This window comes from Poeciliopsis prolifica, unplaced genomic scaffold (genome assembly GCF_027474105.1).
Source record: "Poeciliopsis prolifica strain line A6 unplaced genomic scaffold, Auburn_PproV2 SCAFFOLD033, whole genome shotgun sequence".
NCBI classification, from domain to species: domain Eukaryota; kingdom Metazoa; phylum Chordata; class Actinopteri; order Cyprinodontiformes; family Poeciliidae; genus Poeciliopsis; species Poeciliopsis prolifica.
In genome coordinates this window covers 470436-489372 of record NW_026562408.1, presented here as the reverse complement: position 1 = coordinate 489372, position 18937 = coordinate 470436, and the positions used below count along the sequence as shown (strand labels likewise).

Sequence of the window (18937 nt, the reverse complement as noted above, 5' to 3'; positions counted from 1 at the left end):
TTAATCAGTTTAACCATTCAATAGTTTACAGTTTAGTTTGATTTGGTTTAGAATTTTTGACATAAATATTGTTTAGATTTTGTAGCAGTAGTTTTAGTTTCTCATATTTCGGTTTATTTTTAGGTGCAGAAAAGTATCGACTACGTAAACATGGATCGGCCATTTTTACTGAGCAGAAGAAACTATTTTAAGAAATGTGTTAAACTAGAGAATGGAGTCCGGACGGGTCGGTTAGTCCAGGCCTCCAAGGTCTCCTGAAACGTTTCGACTTCAGTTAATGAGGCCATTAGCAGGACTCTGCAGAACGTGACTGCATCTAGGAGTTGATTCAGCGATTTGGTTCAGCTGTGTTGGAGACGTCCAAGACGGCCCTGGGTCGGTCCCATCGGTCCCATCGGACTCGATGGCTAAGAAATGGATCAATAAACCTGAGAATGACGGATGTTGCCTCTGTAACTGCAGCAGGTTTTAGTTTTAGAAATGCAGGACGACGGTTTGTTACGGTTTTCCTCGTTTGGTTTGGTTTCAGTGAGCGGAGCGGCGGTGACCTCGGCTGACCTTGATGGTGGCGTACTCCGGCTCGTACTTGTCGTCCCACAAGTCCTGCTCGTAGTAGAAGAGGCCGTCGTTGATGACCTTGGCCAGCTCGCTGGTCAGCTTGGCGCGCGACGTGTGGTGGCCGGTGCGGTCGCCGCCCGGGTGCTTCCGCAGGTACGGCGGCGTCTGCGTGACGATCAGGATCTTGTTGACGTCGTGGTCGTCCAGCTCGCAGTCCGAGTCCTCGTCCGACCAGTCGGTGAAGGTGTTGCGCCGGCCGTCCATCTGCTCCATCTCCTCGTCGAACATGAAGTCCAGCTCCTCCGGCTCGTCCGGCTCGGCGCCGTCCTGACAGAAAACATTCACAGCCTGTTAAACATTTCCATACATTTCATTGAATTTAATGTGAAAAAACAGAGACAAATAGTCGCCTTTACCTTTCGGAAGAAAATCTTTTCAGGAGAATTTTCACTATGTTGTACTTTTTACTTTTACCTTTTATTATGAAGCAACTCCAATCTCCAGTAAAATTTCTGGATCGTCCAGAACGTAGAAACTTCTTCCACACATTTTACTCAAGTGAAAGTAAAAAGTACAGCGTAGTAAAAATATTTTTTCAAAAAAGTTACTGAAGTAAATGTACCGAATTATTATCCAACTCTGGTCTGAATAAAAAAACATTTTAACCAACAAATTCCTGACAACCAGACGGTGAAATGAAGCATTTATGGTTTTTAAAAACCGAAACATTAATGGTTAAAATGTTCAAATCAAAGATAAGTCACTGATTTATTTTAGGTTTATTAATGCAGATTAATTTCTCAAGGCACAAGATCTCATTTTTAAAACTCTCCCATATTGATAATAGAAATAATAAACTCATCTGCAGGCGAATCAATGTAAAAAAATAACTGCAGCCGTCGAGCAATGTCTAGAAATCTGGAAAAATTATTTTCATTTTTTACAAACTTTTTCAGAAAATGAGAAATCTTTTTTTTACGATTTCACGCCGTTTTCAGCCATTAAAACTAGTGATGATTATTAATTTCCCACCTTGTTTCCAGCGATCAGCGGCGCCAGCGTGGAGCCGGCCGGCGGCAGCGGAGATCGCAGCAAATCATCTTTTTCCCTCAGCTGCAGCGAGGGCGCCTGAAACATGGAGCAGACAAGATGAAGGACTAAAACTCACCTGGTCTACCTGGACTTATGGAAAATAATGAAAAAAATACATAGGATGTCTGATAATAACTGACTTTAGTCTTTAAGAAATGGATAGATGTGTTTATAGCATGAGAGTCAAGCTCGTTAGGGAGGAGCTCGTTAGATAGGAACTAGTTAGGGAGGAGCTTGTTAGATAGGAACTAGTTAGGGAGGAGCTTGTTAGATAGAACTAGTTAGGGAGGAGCTCGTTAGATAGAACTAGTTAGGGAAGAGCTCGTTAGATAGAACTAGTTAGGGAGGAGCTCGTTAGATAGGAACTAGTTAGGGAAGAGCTTGTTAGATAGGAACTAGTTAGGGAAGAGCTTGTTAGATAGGAACTAGTTAGGGAGGAGCTCGTTAGATAGGAACTAGTTAGGGAGGAGCTCGTTAGATAGGAACTAGTTAGGGAGGAGCTCGTTAGATAGGAACTAGTTAGGGAAGAGCTCGTTAGATAGGAACTAGTTAGGGAAGAGCTTGTTAGATAGGAACTAGTTAGGGAAGAGCTTGTTAGATAGGAACTAGTTAGGGAAGAGCTTGTTAGATAGGAACTAGTTAGGGAGGAGCTTGTTAGATAGGAACTAGTTAGGGAGGAGCTCGTTAGATAGGAACTAGTTAGGGAGGAGCTCGTTAGATAGGAACTAGTTAGGGAGGAGCTCGTTAGATAGGAAGTAGTTAGGGAGGAGCTTGTTAGATAGGAACTAGTTAGGGAGGAGCTTGTTAGATAGGAACTAGTTAGGGAAGAGCTTGTTAGATAGGAACTAGTTAGGGAAGAGCTTGTTAGATAGGAACTAGTTAGGGAAGAGCTTGTTAGATAGGAACTAGTTAGGGAGGAGCTTGTTAGATAGGAACTAGTTAGGGAGGAGCTCGTTAGATAGAACTAGTTAGGGAAGAGCTCGTTAGATAGAACTAGTTAGGGAAGAGCTCGTTAGATAGGAACTAGTTAGGGAGGAGCTCGTTAGATAGAACTAGTTAGGGAAGAGCTCGTTAGATAGAACTAGTTAGGGAAGAGCTCGTTAGATAGGAACTAGTTAGGGAAGAGCTTGTTAGATAGGAACTAGTTAGGGAAGAGCTTGTTAGATAGGAACTAGTTAGGGAGGAGCTCGTTAGATAGGAACTAGTTAGGGAGGAGCTCGTTAGATAGGAACTAGTTAGGGAGGAGCTCGTTAGATAGGAACTAGTTAGGGAAGAGCTCGTTAGATAGGAACTAGTTAGGGAAGAGCTTGTTAGATAGGAACTAGTTAGGGAAGAGCTTGTTAGATAGGAACTAGTTAGGGAAGAGCTTGTTAGATAGGAACTAGTTAGGGAGGAGCTTGTTAGATAGGAACTAGTTAGGGAGGAGCTCGTTAGATAGGAACTAGTTAGGGAGGAGCTCGTTAGATAGGAACTAGTTAGGGAGGAGCTCGTTAGATAGGAAGTAGTTAGGGAGGAGCTTGTTAGATAGGAACTAGTTAGGGAGGAGCTTGTTAGATAGGAACTAGTTAGGGAAGAGCTTGTTAGATAGGAACTAGTTAGGGAAGAGCTTGTTAGATAGGAACTAGTTAGGGAAGAGCTTGTTAGATAGGAACTAGTTAGGGAGGAGCTTGTTAGATAGGAACTAGTTAGGGAAGAGCTTGTTAGATAGGAACTAGTTAGGGAGGAGCTTGTTAGATAGGAACTAGTTAGAGAGGAGCTTGTTAGATAGGAACTAGTTAGGGAAGAGCTTGTTAGATAGGAACTAGTTAGGAAGGAGTTTGTTAGATAGGAACTAGTTACGGAAGGAGCTTGTTAGATAGGAACTAGTTAGGGAAGAGCTTGTTAGATAGGAACTAGTTAGGGAGGAGCTTGTTAGATAGGAACTAGTTAGGGAGGAGCTTGTTAGATAGGAACTAGTTAGAGAGGAGCTTGTTAGATAGGAACTAGTTAGGGAAGAGCTTGTTAGATAGGAACTAGTTAGGGAAGAGCTTGTTAGATAGGAACTAGTTAGGGAAGAGCTTGTTAGATAGGAACTAGTTAGGGAGGAGCTTGTTAGATAGGAACTAGTTAGGGAGGAGCTTGTTAGATAGGAACTAGTTAGGGAAGAGCTTGTTAGATAGGAACTAGTTAGGGAGGAGCTTGTTAGATAGGAACTAGTTAGGGAAGAGCTTGTTAGATAGGAACTAGTTAGGGAGGAGCTTGTTAGATAGAACTAGTTAGGGAGGAGCTTGTTAGATAGAACTAGTTAGGGAGGAGCTCGTTAGATAGGAACTAGTTAGGGAGGAGCTTGTTAGATAGGAACTAGTTAGGGAGGAGCTTGTTAGATAGGAACTAGTTAGGGAGGAGCTTGTTAGATAGGAACTAGTTAGGGAGGAGCTTGTTAGATAGGAACTAGTTAGGGAGGAGCTTGTTAGATAGGAACTAGTTAGGGAAGAGCTTGTTAGATAGGAACTAGTTAGGGAAGAGCTTGTTAGATAGGAACTAGTTAGGGAAGAGCTTGTTAGATAGGAACAAGTTAGGGAGGAGCTTGTTAGATAGGAACTGGTTAGGGAGGAGCTTGTTAGATAGGAACTAGTTAGGGAGGAACTTGTTAGATAGGAACTAGTTAGGGAGGAGCTTGTTAGATAGGAACTAGTTAGCGAGGAGCTTGTTAGATAGGAACTAGTTAGGGAAGAGCTTGTTAGATAGGAACTAGTTAGGGAGGAGCTTGTTAGATAGGAACTAGTTAGGGAGGAGCTTGTTAGATAGGAACTAGTTAGGGAAGAGCTTGTTAGATAGGAACTAGTTAGGGAGGAGCTTGTTAGATAGGAACTAGTTAGGGAGGAGCTTGTTAGATAGGAACTAGTTAGGGAGGAGCTTGTTAGATAGGAACTAGTTAGGGAGGAGCTTGTTAGATAGGAACTAGTTAGAGAGGAGCTTGTTAGATAGGAACTAGTTAGGGAAGAGCTTGTTAGATAGGAACTAGTTAGGGAGGAGCTTGTTAGATAGGAACTAGTTAGGGAGGAGCTTGTTAGATAGGAACTAGTTAGGGAAGAGCTTGTTAGATAGGAACTAGTTAGGGAGGAGCTTGTTAGATAGGAACTAGTTAGGGAGGAGCTTGTTAGATAGGAACTAGTTAGGGAGGAGCTTGTTAGATAGGAACTAGTTAGAGAGGAGCTTGTTAGATAGGAACTAGTTAGGGAGGAGCTTGTTAGATAGGAACTAGTTAGGGAGGAGCTTGTTAGATAGGAACTAGTTAGAGAGGAGCTTGTTAGATAGGAACTAGTTAGGGAAGAGCTTGTTAGATAGGAACTAGTTAGGGAGGAGCTTGTTAGATAGGAACTAGTTAGGGAAGAGCTTGTTAGATAGGAACTAGTTAGGGAAGAGCTTGTTAGATAGGAACTAGTTAGGGAGGAGCTTGTTAGATAGGAACTAGTTAGGGAAGAGCTTGTTAGATAGGAACTAGTTAGGGAGGAGCTTGTTAGATAGGAACTAGTTAGAGAGGAGCTTGTTAGATAGGAACTAGTTAGGGAAGAGCTTGTTAGATAGGAACTAGTTAGGGAGGAGCTTGTTAGATAGGAACTAGTTAGGGAGAGCTTGTTAGATAGGAACTAGTTAGGGAGGAGCTTGTTAGATAGGAACTAGTTAGGGAAGAGCTTGTTAGATAGGAACTAGTTAGGGAAGAGCTTGTTAGATAGGAACTAGTTAGAGAGGAGCTTGTTAGATAGGAACTAGTTAGGGAAGAGCTTGTTAGATAGGAACTAGTTAGGGAAGAGCTTGTTAGATAGGAACTAGTTAGGAAAGAGCTTGTTAGATAGGAACTAGTTAGGGAGGAGCTTGTTAGATAGGAACTAGTTAGGGAAGAGCTTGTTAGATAGGAACTAGTTAGGGAAGAGCTTGTTAGATAGGAACTAGTTAGGGAGGAGCTTGTTAGATAGGAACTAGTTAGGGAGGAGCTTGTTAGATAGGAACTAGTTAGGGAAGAGCTTGTTAGATAGAACTAGTTAGGGAAGAGCTTGTTAGATAGGAACTAGTTAGGGAAGAGCTTGTTAGATAGGAACTAGTTAGGGAGGAGCTTGTTAGATAGGAACTAGTTAGGGAGGAGCTTGTTAGATAGGAACTAGTTAGGGAAGAGCTTGTTAGATAGGAACTAGTTAGGGAGGAGCTTGTTAGATAGGAACTAGTTAGGAAGGAGCTTGTTAGATAGGAACTAGTTAGGGAGGAGCTTGTTAGATAGGAACTAGTTAGGGAAGAGCTTGTTAGATAGGAACTAGTTAGGGAGGAGCTTGTTAGATAGGAACTAGTTAGGGAAGAGCTTGTTAGATAGGAACTAGTTAGAGAGGAGCTTGTTAGATAGGAACTAGTTAGGGAGGAGCTTGTTAGATAGGAACTAGTTAGGGAGGAGCTTGTTAGATAGGAACTAGTTAGGGAGGAGCTTGTTAGATAGGAACTAGTTAGGGAAGAGCTTGTTAGATAGGAACTAGTTAGGGAGGAGCTTGTTAGATAGGAACTAGTTAGGGAAGAGCTTGTTAGATAGGAACTAGTTAGAGAGGAGCTTGTTAGATAGGAACTAGTTAGGGAGGAGCTTGTTAGATAGGAACTAGTTAGGGAAGAGCTTGTTAGATAGGAACTAGTTAGGGAGGAGCTTGTTAGATAGGAACTAGTTAGGGAGGAGCTTGTTAGATAGGAACTAGTTAGGGAGGAGCTTGTTAGATAGGAACTAGTTAGGGAAGAGCTTGTTAGATAGGAACTAGTTAGAGAGGAGCTTGTTAGATAGGAACTAGTTAGGGAAGAGCTTGTTAGATAGAACTAGTTAGGGAAGAGCTTGTTAGATAGGAACTAGTTAGGGAAGAGCTTGTTAGATAGGAACTAGTTAGGGAGGAGCTTGTTAGATAGGAACTAGTTAGGGAAGAGCTTGTTAGATAGGAACTAGTTAGGGAGGAGCTTGTTAGATAGGAACTAGTTAGGGAAGAGCTTGTTAGATAGGAACTAGTTAGGGAGGAGCTTGTTAGATAGGAACTAGTTAGGGAAGAGCTTGTTAGATAGGAACTAGTTAGGGAAGAGCTTGTTATATAGGAACTAGTTAGGGAAGAGCTTGTTAGATAAGAACTAGTTAGGGAGGAGCTTGTTAGATAGGAACTAGTTAGGGAGGAGCTTGTTAGATAGGAACTAGTTAGGGAAGAGCTCGTTAGATAGGAACTAGTTAGGGAAGAGCTTGTTAGATAGGAACTAGTTAGGGAAGAGCTTGTTAGATAGGAACTAGTTAGGGAGGAGCTTGTTAGATAGGAACTAGTTAGGGAAGAGCTTGTTAGATAGGAACTAGTTAGGGAGGAGCTTGTTAGATAGGAACTAGTTAGGGAAGAGCTTGTTAGATAGGAACTAGTTAGGGAGGAGCTTGTTAGATAGGAACTAGTTAGGGAAGAGCTTGTTAGATAGGAACTAGTTAGGGAAGAGCTTGTTATATAGGAACTAGTTAGGGAAGAGCTTGTTAGATAAGAACTAGTTAGGGAGGAGCTTGTTAGATAGGAACAAGTTAGGGAGGAGCTTGTTAGATAGGAACTAGTTAGGGAAGAGCTCGTTAGATAGGAACTAGTTAGGGAAGAGCTTGTTAGATAGGAACTAGTTAGGGAAGAGCTTGGTGGGGAGGAGCTCGTCATATCTGGTACCTTGGGTCTGGCAGGCGAAGGTCTGGGTCTCTTCTTCACCTCGATCCAGGACTCAGAGTCGAGGTCGGGCAGGCTGGCTGAGAGGCCTTTGGGCATCGTCTTCAGGTTGGACACGTCTCCACTCTGGTTCACCGGAGTGGAAGATCTGGACGATCCTGCAGCAGAAACACAGTCAAGTACACTGCACATCATGAACATTTTCACTTTAAATACCAAGAACTCCTGGAATTTATGTTTCTGCAAGTTTTCCCAACTCAAACTTGTGTCCATAGCTAGCTGGTTAGCATGGTCATATTAGAGGTTAGTCAGCAATAGTCTCAACTGCCTTGAGCCACAGAACAAAAAAAACGTAAAGAGAACCAATTTACCTTAGATATATGAGGCCATACAAAAAGAAAGCTAGCTACCTAAGGTATGTTGGCTGTGAGTTAGCATCTGGGTGTGATGCTAACTTACAGCCAACTTTAGCCTGACAGAAACAAGCCAACTGATTTTTTAATGCATTTAAGATGTTTAAGGCCACCATAAATGAAATTTCAGACCTATATCTCTACAGAAATCTGACCAAGGAGGAAAGAAGATGCTGGATGATTTTTTTTCTGCTGACCTCTGAACTCCTCCGCCATCTGCCTGGGAACAAACTCAGGACAGTTGATGAGCTGGGAAAAGTCTGTGTGGTTCGGCGCCATCAGGCCCGGAAGAGGCCACCGCCCGGGATCGTCCTTCCGGCGAATTTTCATGTCGATCACCTCCACTTCTTTACTGTCCTTCAGAGCCTTTGGAGCAGACAGAGAAAATAAAGATCTGGAAACCGAGTTTCTGCTGCTAATTCAGCTAAAGATGAGCAAATATCGATTTTATTAGATTCACACGTTTTATCCCTAAACTCACTGAAATCAGAATCAAAATTATTTATTGTTTCACAAAAGCACAACAAAATTTAAATTTAATATTTTATAGCCAAAACAAAAAGCAAGAAATCAATTATGGAGTCAGAACTGTAAAAACAAGGAGCAAGATTAATTTAAAGGTTTACAATAAACTTAGTTTCACATACAGAGAGAGAGAGACAGAGAGAGAGAAAGACAGAGAGAGAGAGAGAGAGACAGAGAGAGACAGAGAGAGAGACAGAGAGAGGGACAGAGAGACAGAGAGAGAGACAGAGAGAGAGACAGAGAGAGAGAGAGACAGACAGAGAGAGAGAGACAGAGAGAGGGACAGAGAGAGAGAGAGACATACAGAGAGAGAGCGACTCCTCTTAGACTAATTTGTCTGCTTTGTTGTATCCAGTCCAGAGCAAAAGTTTGGACACAACCTTCTCATTCAAAGTGTTTCCTTTATTTTCATGACTTTTTTGAATCCACTGATCAACCTGTGAAGTGAAACCGTTTCAGGTGAGACGTCTGGAAGCTCATCAAGAGGAAGCAGAGAGCAAAGCAGTGATCAGAGCAAAACGTTGCTACTCTGAAGAAACTACCAGATAAGGCGCATTTTCAGTTGTTTTACACTTTTTGGTTAGTCCATATTTCCACATGTGTTAATTTATAGTTTGATGCCTTCAGTGTCAATAGTGCTGAAAATAAAGGAAACTCATTGAATGAAAAGCTTTTGCTCTGCACTGTGCATTAGTGAGTCTGACCTCCAGGATGAGCGACACGTCGGTGGTGAGCGCCTGAACTCTGTGGAAGCCGGCGATGAGTCCGACCGGAAGGAAGCCGTCGGCGTCCATCTTCCTGCGCAGGAAAAAGTCCCGCTGCAGGTTTTCCAGGCTGAAGTAATATTCTCTGCAGGGACGAAACATTGATCTGCTCTCAGCTTCCTTCACACACATCTGGATCAGAATGAACCTGATCACAATAATCAGCCTTATGATCCATTTGGTCGGTTTGGATCTCCGTTTCGACTCCAGCTGGACCTGCAGGTCCAACGTTTCAGCTTTTCAAGACCTGATTCTCTGAGATCCACCAGCGATTTTACACAAAACCCGACTTCAGCTCCCATCACATGTAGGTTCTTTACAGTAACACCCATTGTAAAGACTGAAGAACATTTGATTACCCGTTTAGGTTAATAAAGTACTTTTGAATTGAACTGAATAAATATTAAAACTATAAATAAAATGGGAATTTAAAGAGGAGGAAATGTTACTGTCTTCAGTCAGAAGCTTCTTTAGATACGCTGCAACACCAACTGCTACCAGAGATCTTCCTGCATCGCCGTCTTCTGGTAATATTTTCATGCTTTATATTTTATTAATGATCTGGGATGAATAAACTAAAAAATATTAACAAATATTTTAGAGGTTTTGATGGGACAGTTGGTTTGTTTCAGGCCATCAATAATCAATAATGAAATTAATCAAATATTTTTACGGGACTGGATGCATTTTGCAGAGTTCCTTGACTTTTCACAGGGAAAATTTTACGTTTTTAAACTTTTCCAGCTTCACACTTTGGAGATTAAAAACAATAGAATATTAATTATTACTGTTAATAAAATGTATAATCTACAGCAGGAAGTAGCAAAAAAATTAAAATGCAATGAAATGTTTTGGTTTAAAAAGTATAGCATCATAAAAACACGAGATTATTATGACAGCAGATTTTCTAAACATTTTATGGAGCTAAAATGTTGTTTCTGCACTAAAATCCTCCCCTCCACAGCCATTAGTCATCATCAATCGGTGGTATTGATCGCTGAGTGCGTGCTTACATCTGCCTCTTGATGTAGTCCTTGAGCAGCTCCTGGTCGGCGGCGTACAGCTCGCTGCTGCTCAGGTTGTCGTAGTAATATGTGACCGAGCCGCCGAACTTCTGGCCGTACGGCGCGTCTTTGTATCCGTAGTGGTAGTCATGGTGACCTGCAGAGACGGGGGCGGAGCCTGAACAGGATGTGATGCAATCGCAGCGCAGAGCAGAAACTACTGCAGTAAATGGTAATACTTCTAATAATAATGAAATGATTGACACACAACCTGTAAAAGATGAAATAAACTTGAAAGAACATTTAACCCTGGAAATGGAAACATCTTAAAATAAATAATGAATAATTCACTCTCAGATCCAGGACTGTTTAACACACGACTCAATAAAACAAAGTTTTCCAACTTTATAAAGATATTTCTGCAACAATTGTTGCTGAAATGGAAATATTTGGGCTCATTTTAATTTTTCATTGTGATTACATGCGATGCTCTTTTTCTGCACTTTCTGGCTCATAAGTTTACATACGGCCATCAACCAAAAATCTGCTGCTGTGATGAAACATGAAATCTCCGACTGCAGTTTGGTAGATTAAAGTCCAACCTGGAGACATTCAGATACATTCAGGTTATTTAGATTACTGGTCCGACAGCAGGTCAAATCAAACTGCGGCAGATTTAACGGTCAGAAACGGGATTAAACATCTGAATGGTTGCAGCAGAGACTCAAACTGAAGTATAAAACCTGAATCATGTGATTTTTGTGCAACAGGTCGCCGTGTGTTTGTACCTCTGCCGCCGCCTCGGGCTCGGCCCCGCCCCCTTCCTCTGCCACGCCCGCGACCTCTGAACCCTCCGCGGAACGGTGCCCCCTCGCTCTTCACGCTGGAAACCTCGTCGTGGTCGTCGCGCCACTCCCGCTCGTACTTCTGACTGTGCCAATCTGCCGGACAAACGCGAACCAAGCGCATCAGTGGTGACCTTTGACCTCTCCTGGCCGTCAGAGCCGGCTGAGCGGAGGGACAGACCTCTGAGGTCGTTCCGGGCGTTGGGCGCCAGCCGCGGCTGCTCGTTCTGCCGGCTGTTGTTGCGGGACGCCGAGCGTTCCCGCGGTCCTTCGGGCTTCACGTCGATCATCAGAGGAAGCCACTTCTGCTTGTTTCCTGTTGGGGAAACGCGGAGTCCAATATCGATTAGTTAGCAATTAATATGACGACTGATCAATAAATAAATCACATCCCTGCAGAACTTTCATCCATTCAAACCTTTTTATACAATATTAAAAATAGGTCAATAATGAATATTATTTGTTTATTATTCTAAAATAAACATTTCATTGAACAACCTTTCAGTCCTTTAGTTTGACCTTTTGTAGCAAAACATCAATGCAGACGACAGATGATCAAGTTTTCAATTAACCACTTAGCAAAAGGCGACTCGTCAGATTTATTTTGCAGAATCTGAACCAGGTAAAGCTAAAACTACGGAGGAGTTCTGGATGGAGCAGATCTACAGAGAAAGGTTTCTAGTTGAGATAAAAGATGTTTAAACGGCTTCCGGTTATGGCGCTGAGGGGAAAGGCGTCAAAAAGTAACGGTAAATCAAAGCAAACTCAAGAAACAGACGAGAGAAGTTTTAAAAGCCTATCTGACGAAGGCGCTTCGGACCAGCACATGGAAGGGCTTCAGGCTAGCATGGGCGCTACCCGCAACGAGATCCCAGCTATCCGGGCTGACGTGAAGGAAGAGCTGAGCCTCTTTCGGGACGACTTCTCCGCAGACATGAAGAGAGAGTTAAGAAGCTTCCAAGAAGAGATTCATGGAAAACTAAACGGAATTGTGTCGGACATAACAGAGAACCAAGAAAGGTCGGAGGAGTCGTTAAAACGTGTGGCAGAAATGGAGGAGTGGACCGCGGCGGCGAAAGAAGTGCTGACTCAGCTATAAACAACCAAGACAGAATTCAAGCCAAGCTGACTGATTTAGAAGCTGGTCAGAATCAACATCTGTGGGATTCAGGAGGACAAAGAGGGAGACAACTTGTTGGAGTTGATGGCCGGTTTCATTAAGGCTGAGCTCTCCGTCCAGGATACCCATTTAGCTATATAACGCTGCCACCGGGCTCCGGGTCCCAAACCCCCGCAGAACGCCAACTGTGGTCATCTCCTTCCTGGCGTTCAGAACCAGGGATTTGGTGCTTCGCGCCGCGTGGAAGAAAAAAGAGATACGCCTCAACCAGCAGCGGGTTTATTTTGAGCAGGACTACCCGACAAGTGATTTAAGTAATTTACCAAATGAACTCAACACTCAGGATAAGAACCTTCTGAAAATATGACTGATAGCCGGAAAGAAATCACTAACAAGTAAATGGCTCAGTGGTAGTCCTCCGACGTTATGTGACTGGTCGGGCACAGTAGAAGAAATACGGCAGATGGAAACGCTCACCTTCTCCATGAGACTCCAGGAAAACAACATCCAAAAATATTGGTTAAAATGGTCAATATACTAGAACTCTAAAGTAACTTGAAAAACATTCCTTTATTTTTGGAGGTGGGATTTGTGGCTTGGTTCTGTGTGGTTTAGCAGGACTTGGTGATTCTGGATAAAAATTCCCACCTGTTTGTCTCTTCATGTAACTTTTCACTTACTGTGACCCGTTCATCAAGAGCTGTTCATTTCTTTTTATGCGACGTATCGTTGTCCCCCCCTCCCCCGGCTGACCTCCGTCCCCCCTCCCTCGGTGACCTCTGCCCCCTCCCCCTCCCGGCTGACCTCTGTCCGCCCCCCCCCCCCCCCCCCGGCTGACCTCCGTCCCCCCTCCCTCGGTGACCTCTGCCCCCCCCCCCCCGGCTGACCTCCGTCCCGAATGCCGTTCATTGTCCATGTTGCGATTTTTTTGTTGGTTTTTTTGTTATTTGTCTTCTTTAATGTTGATGTAATGTTTTGTCGTGTATAAAAATCTCATTAAAAATAAAGTATATATAAAAAAGATGTTTAAACAGTTTAAGCTGACTTCCTGCTCCAAGTGTTTTATCATCCTGTCGTCTTTTTGTCAGTCTTTAAACACTAATTAACTATTAAGTACAACATTTTTTGACAGTTTTTTCAATATTTGATTAATCATAATGAATACAATTAATTGCTTCAGTCTTAATCAAGAACTCATCATTTAAGCTTCAAGTTCAGGTTTACCACACTTTTCTGTCCAATATCCTAAACTCTGAAAAACTCTGAGAACGGGTTCTCCGAAGAGGAGAACCGGTTTCTGGATCAGATTTCAGGAAAACTCAACATCTGCTGAATGCTCCTGCAGTACCTCAGCTGGCCAGCGGGGCGCAGCAGAGAGCTGCTGGAAGTTAAATTAAAAAGATGAAAAGAGAAAATGTTTAAGTTCAAACTTCTCCTGTTTTGATCTGAAATATTTTTATTTGCAGAACGTCAGAATTACAGAAGTTTGGTAAAATTGCATTTAAATTTTTCTTGAATGTTTTTCAGTTTTCTCCCTCAACATTCTCAGTAGTTTTTGGCAGAACTGGTTTTCTATGGTTCTCAGAAAATGTCTGCTTTGTTCTCCTAATATTGTGATTAAAGATCAGAATCTGGGCCTAATAAATGGAAAATAAACAAACTGGTCAGACAGGATGGCGTTTCTTGCTGCGATGACATCACTCTGAACTATGGAAACCCAAAGAGTTCATTCCAGAAATCAGAAGTTAAAGAGCAAAAAATTCGATTAATCTGAAGAACTTTGTTTTTGTTCATCTGGAAGAACAAATGTAACTTCCCTGTTCATGTCGACATCGTGTTTGCTCCTCATCATTCTGTGGCAGCCCCACAGAATGATGCCGCCACCACCAAACTTCAGCGAGGCTTGTGTCTTTGGGTTTTAGCTTTTAATGGATTTTTCTTCTCCTAGAGCGAGAACTGATCCACTTTGTGAAGCCGCGAGCTCCAGCTAACATTTTGAAGCGTTTTTGAGTCGTGTATTTGAAGTCTTTCACCTTTTTTCTTTGGCCCGTTTTTCTGCTGGTCGTCGTCTCCGTTCTTCTCCTCTCCCGAGTCGTCAGATTTGGCCTTCAGGTTCTCCTTGCTCTCCTCGTTGCTCTCCCTCTTGTCCTTTGACTCCTTCTTAGCCGCCGACCTTTTGGGACCCTTAAAAACAAAAACCGTCAGCAGAATTAGTACTTGGTGTCAAACAGCTGGAATCTGGGATCCAAAGCTTAAAAGTGAAACGTGTTGAAAGCAGAGATGCCAAACGATGCAGCAGCTTCTCAAACTCCTCCAAGTCAAACTGAAGCTTAAGGTTAATAAGAGCAGAAACTCAAAGCTTGTTTCGCTCATTCACATGCAAATATCCAAACCAAGCAACGACTACAACAACGCAGATAAACCAGATGAAAAAGGATTTTCTAAAAACAATCAGCCGACATCCTGTGGAAAAAAACGTTTAAACTTTGGGATCAGAACGAAACTCCACCATAACCAACCAAAACGTTGCTTTTCATCATTTGGTTTCATCGTTTCTAAACGTCCAGCTTCCTGTCCATAGCAGCTCAAACGCCACGCCGAGCAGAGCAGCAGTAGGAAGGGATTTACCAATTTACTGGCATTTTCTGGAGATTATTTTAATAAACTGAACATTAAAAGACAGGATTTACAATCTGCAGCAACTCCAGGTAAAATCAGTCGGTGAAAAATAAACAGAAATATTTATTTTAAATAAGGAAATACGAGCTTCCTGTGCCACTTGGACCAAATATGGAGCTAAATGAGCTGAAAGTGAATTAAACGTTTCATCAAAGAAGGACAGAAGAGGATTTGCATGAGTTCAGAGCATTTGAGTACAGCAGAGCAAAACATGGCGACCGCTCCCTCTCGCACACACCAATGCATGAACGTTTATTCAAAACCAGCAGTCTCTGCCGAGCCGCACTCTCGACCCAGAACGCCTCGGATTCACGCGCCGCATTCAAGAACGAGTCGAGAACCGGAGGGAAAAACTCGCATCACAGCAAAACTTCAAACTCAACTTCTACTTTTAATCCAGTGAGGAAACATCATCACTGACCTTCTTTTTTGCGTACGGGTTAAGATTGTTGTGTCAATTTTGGCCTTTTGATTTAATTGTTTGACCTTTAATAATTTACATGATAACCTGAAATGAAGCTGAATCTGCCAAGAAAAGATTAAATATTCAACCTTTAGATGTGTTGACACTTTCTGAATCTGAAATGTTTAAACAAACAATTGTACCTGTTTTTAAAATATTTTTCATACTGATGAATATATGAGGGAACAAAGATATAAATAATCTTTGTTTTCAAATAAAATGATCTTTTCTTCTCTTCCTTAAAGAGCACATTTGTTTTACAGTGAAAAACTAAAAATATATTTGAATTTGAATCTTTTTTCAACAGCCTGCACAACAAGTCAACAACTAAACTCTTGTTTGATCCAGCAGCCATTGTACAGAGCATAAAAACCAGCTGACCAAACATGGAGAGCAGCTGGGGTTGCAGTGCAGTGCAGTTGCTTTTTTAAGCAGCCGTTTTTCCATAACCAACAATCATGAACTTACTGCCCAAAAACATCTGGATATTTTTGTTCTGCTGAGACTCAAATAGAACAAAAATGAGAAAAATGTGAATTTTTTGTAACAGATTTCCTCTAAAGCATCACAAACACTAAAGTCTGACCAGCTGGAAACGTTCAAATCTGGATTTTAAGCTTTCCAAAAGAAAAGGATTTCATCAAAACAACAGAATCAAACCAGTTTCTGCCACCTTCATTTCTCCTACTGAGGCACTAAAGGAAGCAGGTCTGTGAAAATCTAAAACTGGAGTCAAACTTTTTCAAGTGAATAATTTAAAACAGCCTGTATGTGAACCTTTGGCCTGAAACGGGTTTTATCTGCCGGGTTCTTTGGGTCGGTGCTCTGCCAACAGCAACGTTCCCTGAATCGATTTTTCTCTGTTAGTTCAACGTGTGTGTTAAGGGTTGCACAATCAAGGAAAGCAGCAGCTTCTTCTTCTGCCTGGAGGATTTTTCATTTCTGGCCTCATGGGGAGTTAAGAAGCTGAACTTACAGCGATTCTCCACGAGTCTCTGACCTGCCTGAGAGGCGGCGGGCCGGACGAGCTCTGTCCCACTGCCTCCATCTGAACACAGGGAGGGAAGAGCAGTTTAGACAGGATCCCTGCACACACACACACACACACACACACACACAACACACACACACACACACACACACACACACACACACACACACACACACACACACACACACACACACACACACACACACACACACACACACACACACACACACACACACACACACACACACACACACACACACACACAGAGCAAGCTGCGTGTCACTCTTAGCGCCGTGGGGCCTGGAGGTGTTACGGTTCCTCCAAAACGCCACGTCAGAGTCACACAAGCTGCAGCGTCTGCAGCAGCAGAGCAGCGTCTGCAGCAGCAGAGCAGCGTCTGCAGCAGCAGAGCAGCGTCTGCAGCAGCAGAGCAGCGTCTGCAGCAGCAGAGCAGCGTCTGCAGCAGCAGAGCAGCGTCTGCAGCAGCAGAGCAGCGTCTGCAGCAGCAGAGCAGCGTCTGCAGCAGCAGAGCAGCGTCTGCAGCAGCAGAGCAGCGTCTGCAGCAGCAGAGCAGCGTCTGCCGGCGTAACGGTTAAAATCCCCCAGATGAAACAACTAAACGCTTCCTAAACTTTCCACAAACTGAATCAGAACCGGTGGCTTCCACTCGGCTTTTCTGAATTTAACAGAAAAGAAAAGCCGACGGAGAGCAGCGCCTTGTTTGCTGAGTCACTGAAAGCAGAGCCTCGTTTTGCTGAGTCAGTCCTGTTGCTCCACAACGACGAGCAGAAATAAAAAAGACCTTCAGCAGGGCGCCGCCTCTTTATGTGACTCGGCAAGAAACTGACCACTGCTGCTCAGAGGTCAACGCAAGGTCATCAGTCAATAAATTAAAACAAAATCATTCATTTATATCGTTTATCGTTTCTCTTGTGCTGTGTAAAGACTTTATAATTCATTTCATTAGTCGTTTCCTTCCAGTTCCAACATTAAAAGTTCACTAGTATTTAAAATTCATTCATCTCTAAGAATCTGTTCTTGTATTACAAGATGATGGATCCTAATAATTTTATTGTTTATCATAACGTGGTTCTGTGACAAAGTTGATCATTTAAACACTTTATATTATTCTGTTTTTCCTTTTTTATTTCAACTAGTGTCAGAAATGCACCCTGAATAAATAGAAAGTTCAAACTGAATTTTGATCATGACTAATAAAATGTATTTTTCATGATGTACTTTATGTTTACAGTCAGACTCAGATTGTTTCCGTAAATCATTTCACTGCTAATTATTCACAGTTTGCTTATTTGTGGATTTTAATAGAGTTCATCTAAAATATTCAAAATTAAATTAATCTTTAGAAGCTGAAATGCTATTGGCCGGTGTTAGCAGATTATCCAATCCAGGAGCAGGATTCATTTTCCTTGCCACTGATTGGCTGGAGAAAAGCCTGGACGTTTGAAACAGTTTTCACACCGACGTTCATCTGAACTATTAAAGTAAATGTACATGGATTTTACTGAACACTTTCACTAAATTTATTAAACGTATTTTATGACCTGAAACCTTTCCATGAAGAAATGAATTGAAGGCAGCAGCAATAAAACTCCCAGAATTAATTATTCAAGATGTGGTTTTAGAATTTGTTGCTGAATTTTAATCTTGTAACTATTAAAAAGCCGATTAAACAAAGGAAAATAATTATGTGGGTTGAATGTGAAGATGAATGGTAGCAATTCGTTTAGACTGCTAGCATGCTTAGCTTTTGTGGCTCCGCTGGATGGGAGAGGTCAAAGGTCCAGGCAGAGGGACTCAGAATATTTACATTTTCTCTCCAGAGAAACAAATATTTTATTATGTTTTTACCTATAGAGGAACAATCTAGACCTATAGATGGAGAGTTAGCACAGCTTCAGTTCTTCCAGCTGTAAACCAGAGATCAGGCTGACCTCTGACCCTTGTGTTCCAAAGTGAGCCTTCTAGCAGCTGTAGAATATTTCCAGAACCAGAAGACTAAAGTCTCAGATCAGAGAAACTCATCCAGGCTTTGATTCCTGCAGCAGCGTCTTCACATAGATGAAGCTTTCAGCTTCTATGATCCGCAGATCTGGAGCAATCGTCCAGAAAACTGAAAAACAGCCGAAACGCTGAGTAAATCCAGACTTAATACCCAGCTGGCTGGAGCTGATTAACAATGAATTAAACATTGATCAACATGTTCATCTGATGTTTGTTGCTCCTTTTCATAACTAGTTGAAGCTGAAATATTCTCCAATAAATTTTACTTGTTTGAATAAAGAACTAAAAACAGATCTTGATTATTTTATTGAAACATCCTGAGAAAATGTTTAAATGTACAGAAAATGTCAGCCATGATCCCAGACCGGCAGGAACACCTCCGAGTGTTTCCCAGCGCGGCGGCGGCTCAGATTTACGGCAGTGAGCGTGACGGACGCCACGGCTCGCCACACCGAGTAGCAGCGGCTCAGACCGGCCGGTTCTCTACGGCGGCCCTAGAAGGACATCCTGCCTCCGACGGTCCGCTCTGCCACCGGACCTGGAGGATATTCCTGGGAACGACGACACGATGTGGCCTGGTAGCGCCGCCCAAAATAGAGCTGTTAACACGGCTACTCGCTGCGCCGCATGTTCACAAAGTAAATACAACTAGGAGAGGAATAAATGGCGAGGAGAATCCCAGCAGCTAACGTCTGTTAGCCAGGTAATCACACAAACCACAGGTAGGAAAATAAATTAAATAGAGATTCACGTTTTTGCAATGAGACAGTTTGAGTTTAC

The 18937-nt window shown here is 42.5% G+C and overlaps 1 protein-coding gene across 1 annotated transcript in view; it reads right to left on the bottom strand.

The window, feature by feature from the left end:
- LOC129373374 (la-related protein 1-like) overlaps nucleotides 1–18937 on the bottom strand; it is a 34022-nt gene that overhangs the window by 3160 nt on the left and 11925 nt on the right. Inside the window, exons 4-13 of the mRNA XM_055051256.1 lie at nucleotides 16121–16192; nucleotides 14036–14186; nucleotides 11064–11198; nucleotides 10826–10978; nucleotides 10047–10194; nucleotides 8974–9118; nucleotides 7942–8110; nucleotides 7335–7489; nucleotides 1591–1686; nucleotides 559–885 (exon numbers count right to left, since the gene is read on the bottom strand). Coding sequence (XP_054907231.1) covers nucleotides 559–885; nucleotides 1591–1686; nucleotides 7335–7489; nucleotides 7942–8110; nucleotides 8974–9118; nucleotides 10047–10194; nucleotides 10826–10978; nucleotides 11064–11198; nucleotides 14036–14186; nucleotides 16121–16192 — 1551 coding nt within the window. The remainder of the gene's footprint in view (nucleotides 1–558; nucleotides 886–1590; nucleotides 1687–7334; nucleotides 7490–7941; nucleotides 8111–8973; nucleotides 9119–10046; nucleotides 10195–10825; nucleotides 10979–11063; nucleotides 11199–14035; nucleotides 14187–16120; nucleotides 16193–18937) is intronic.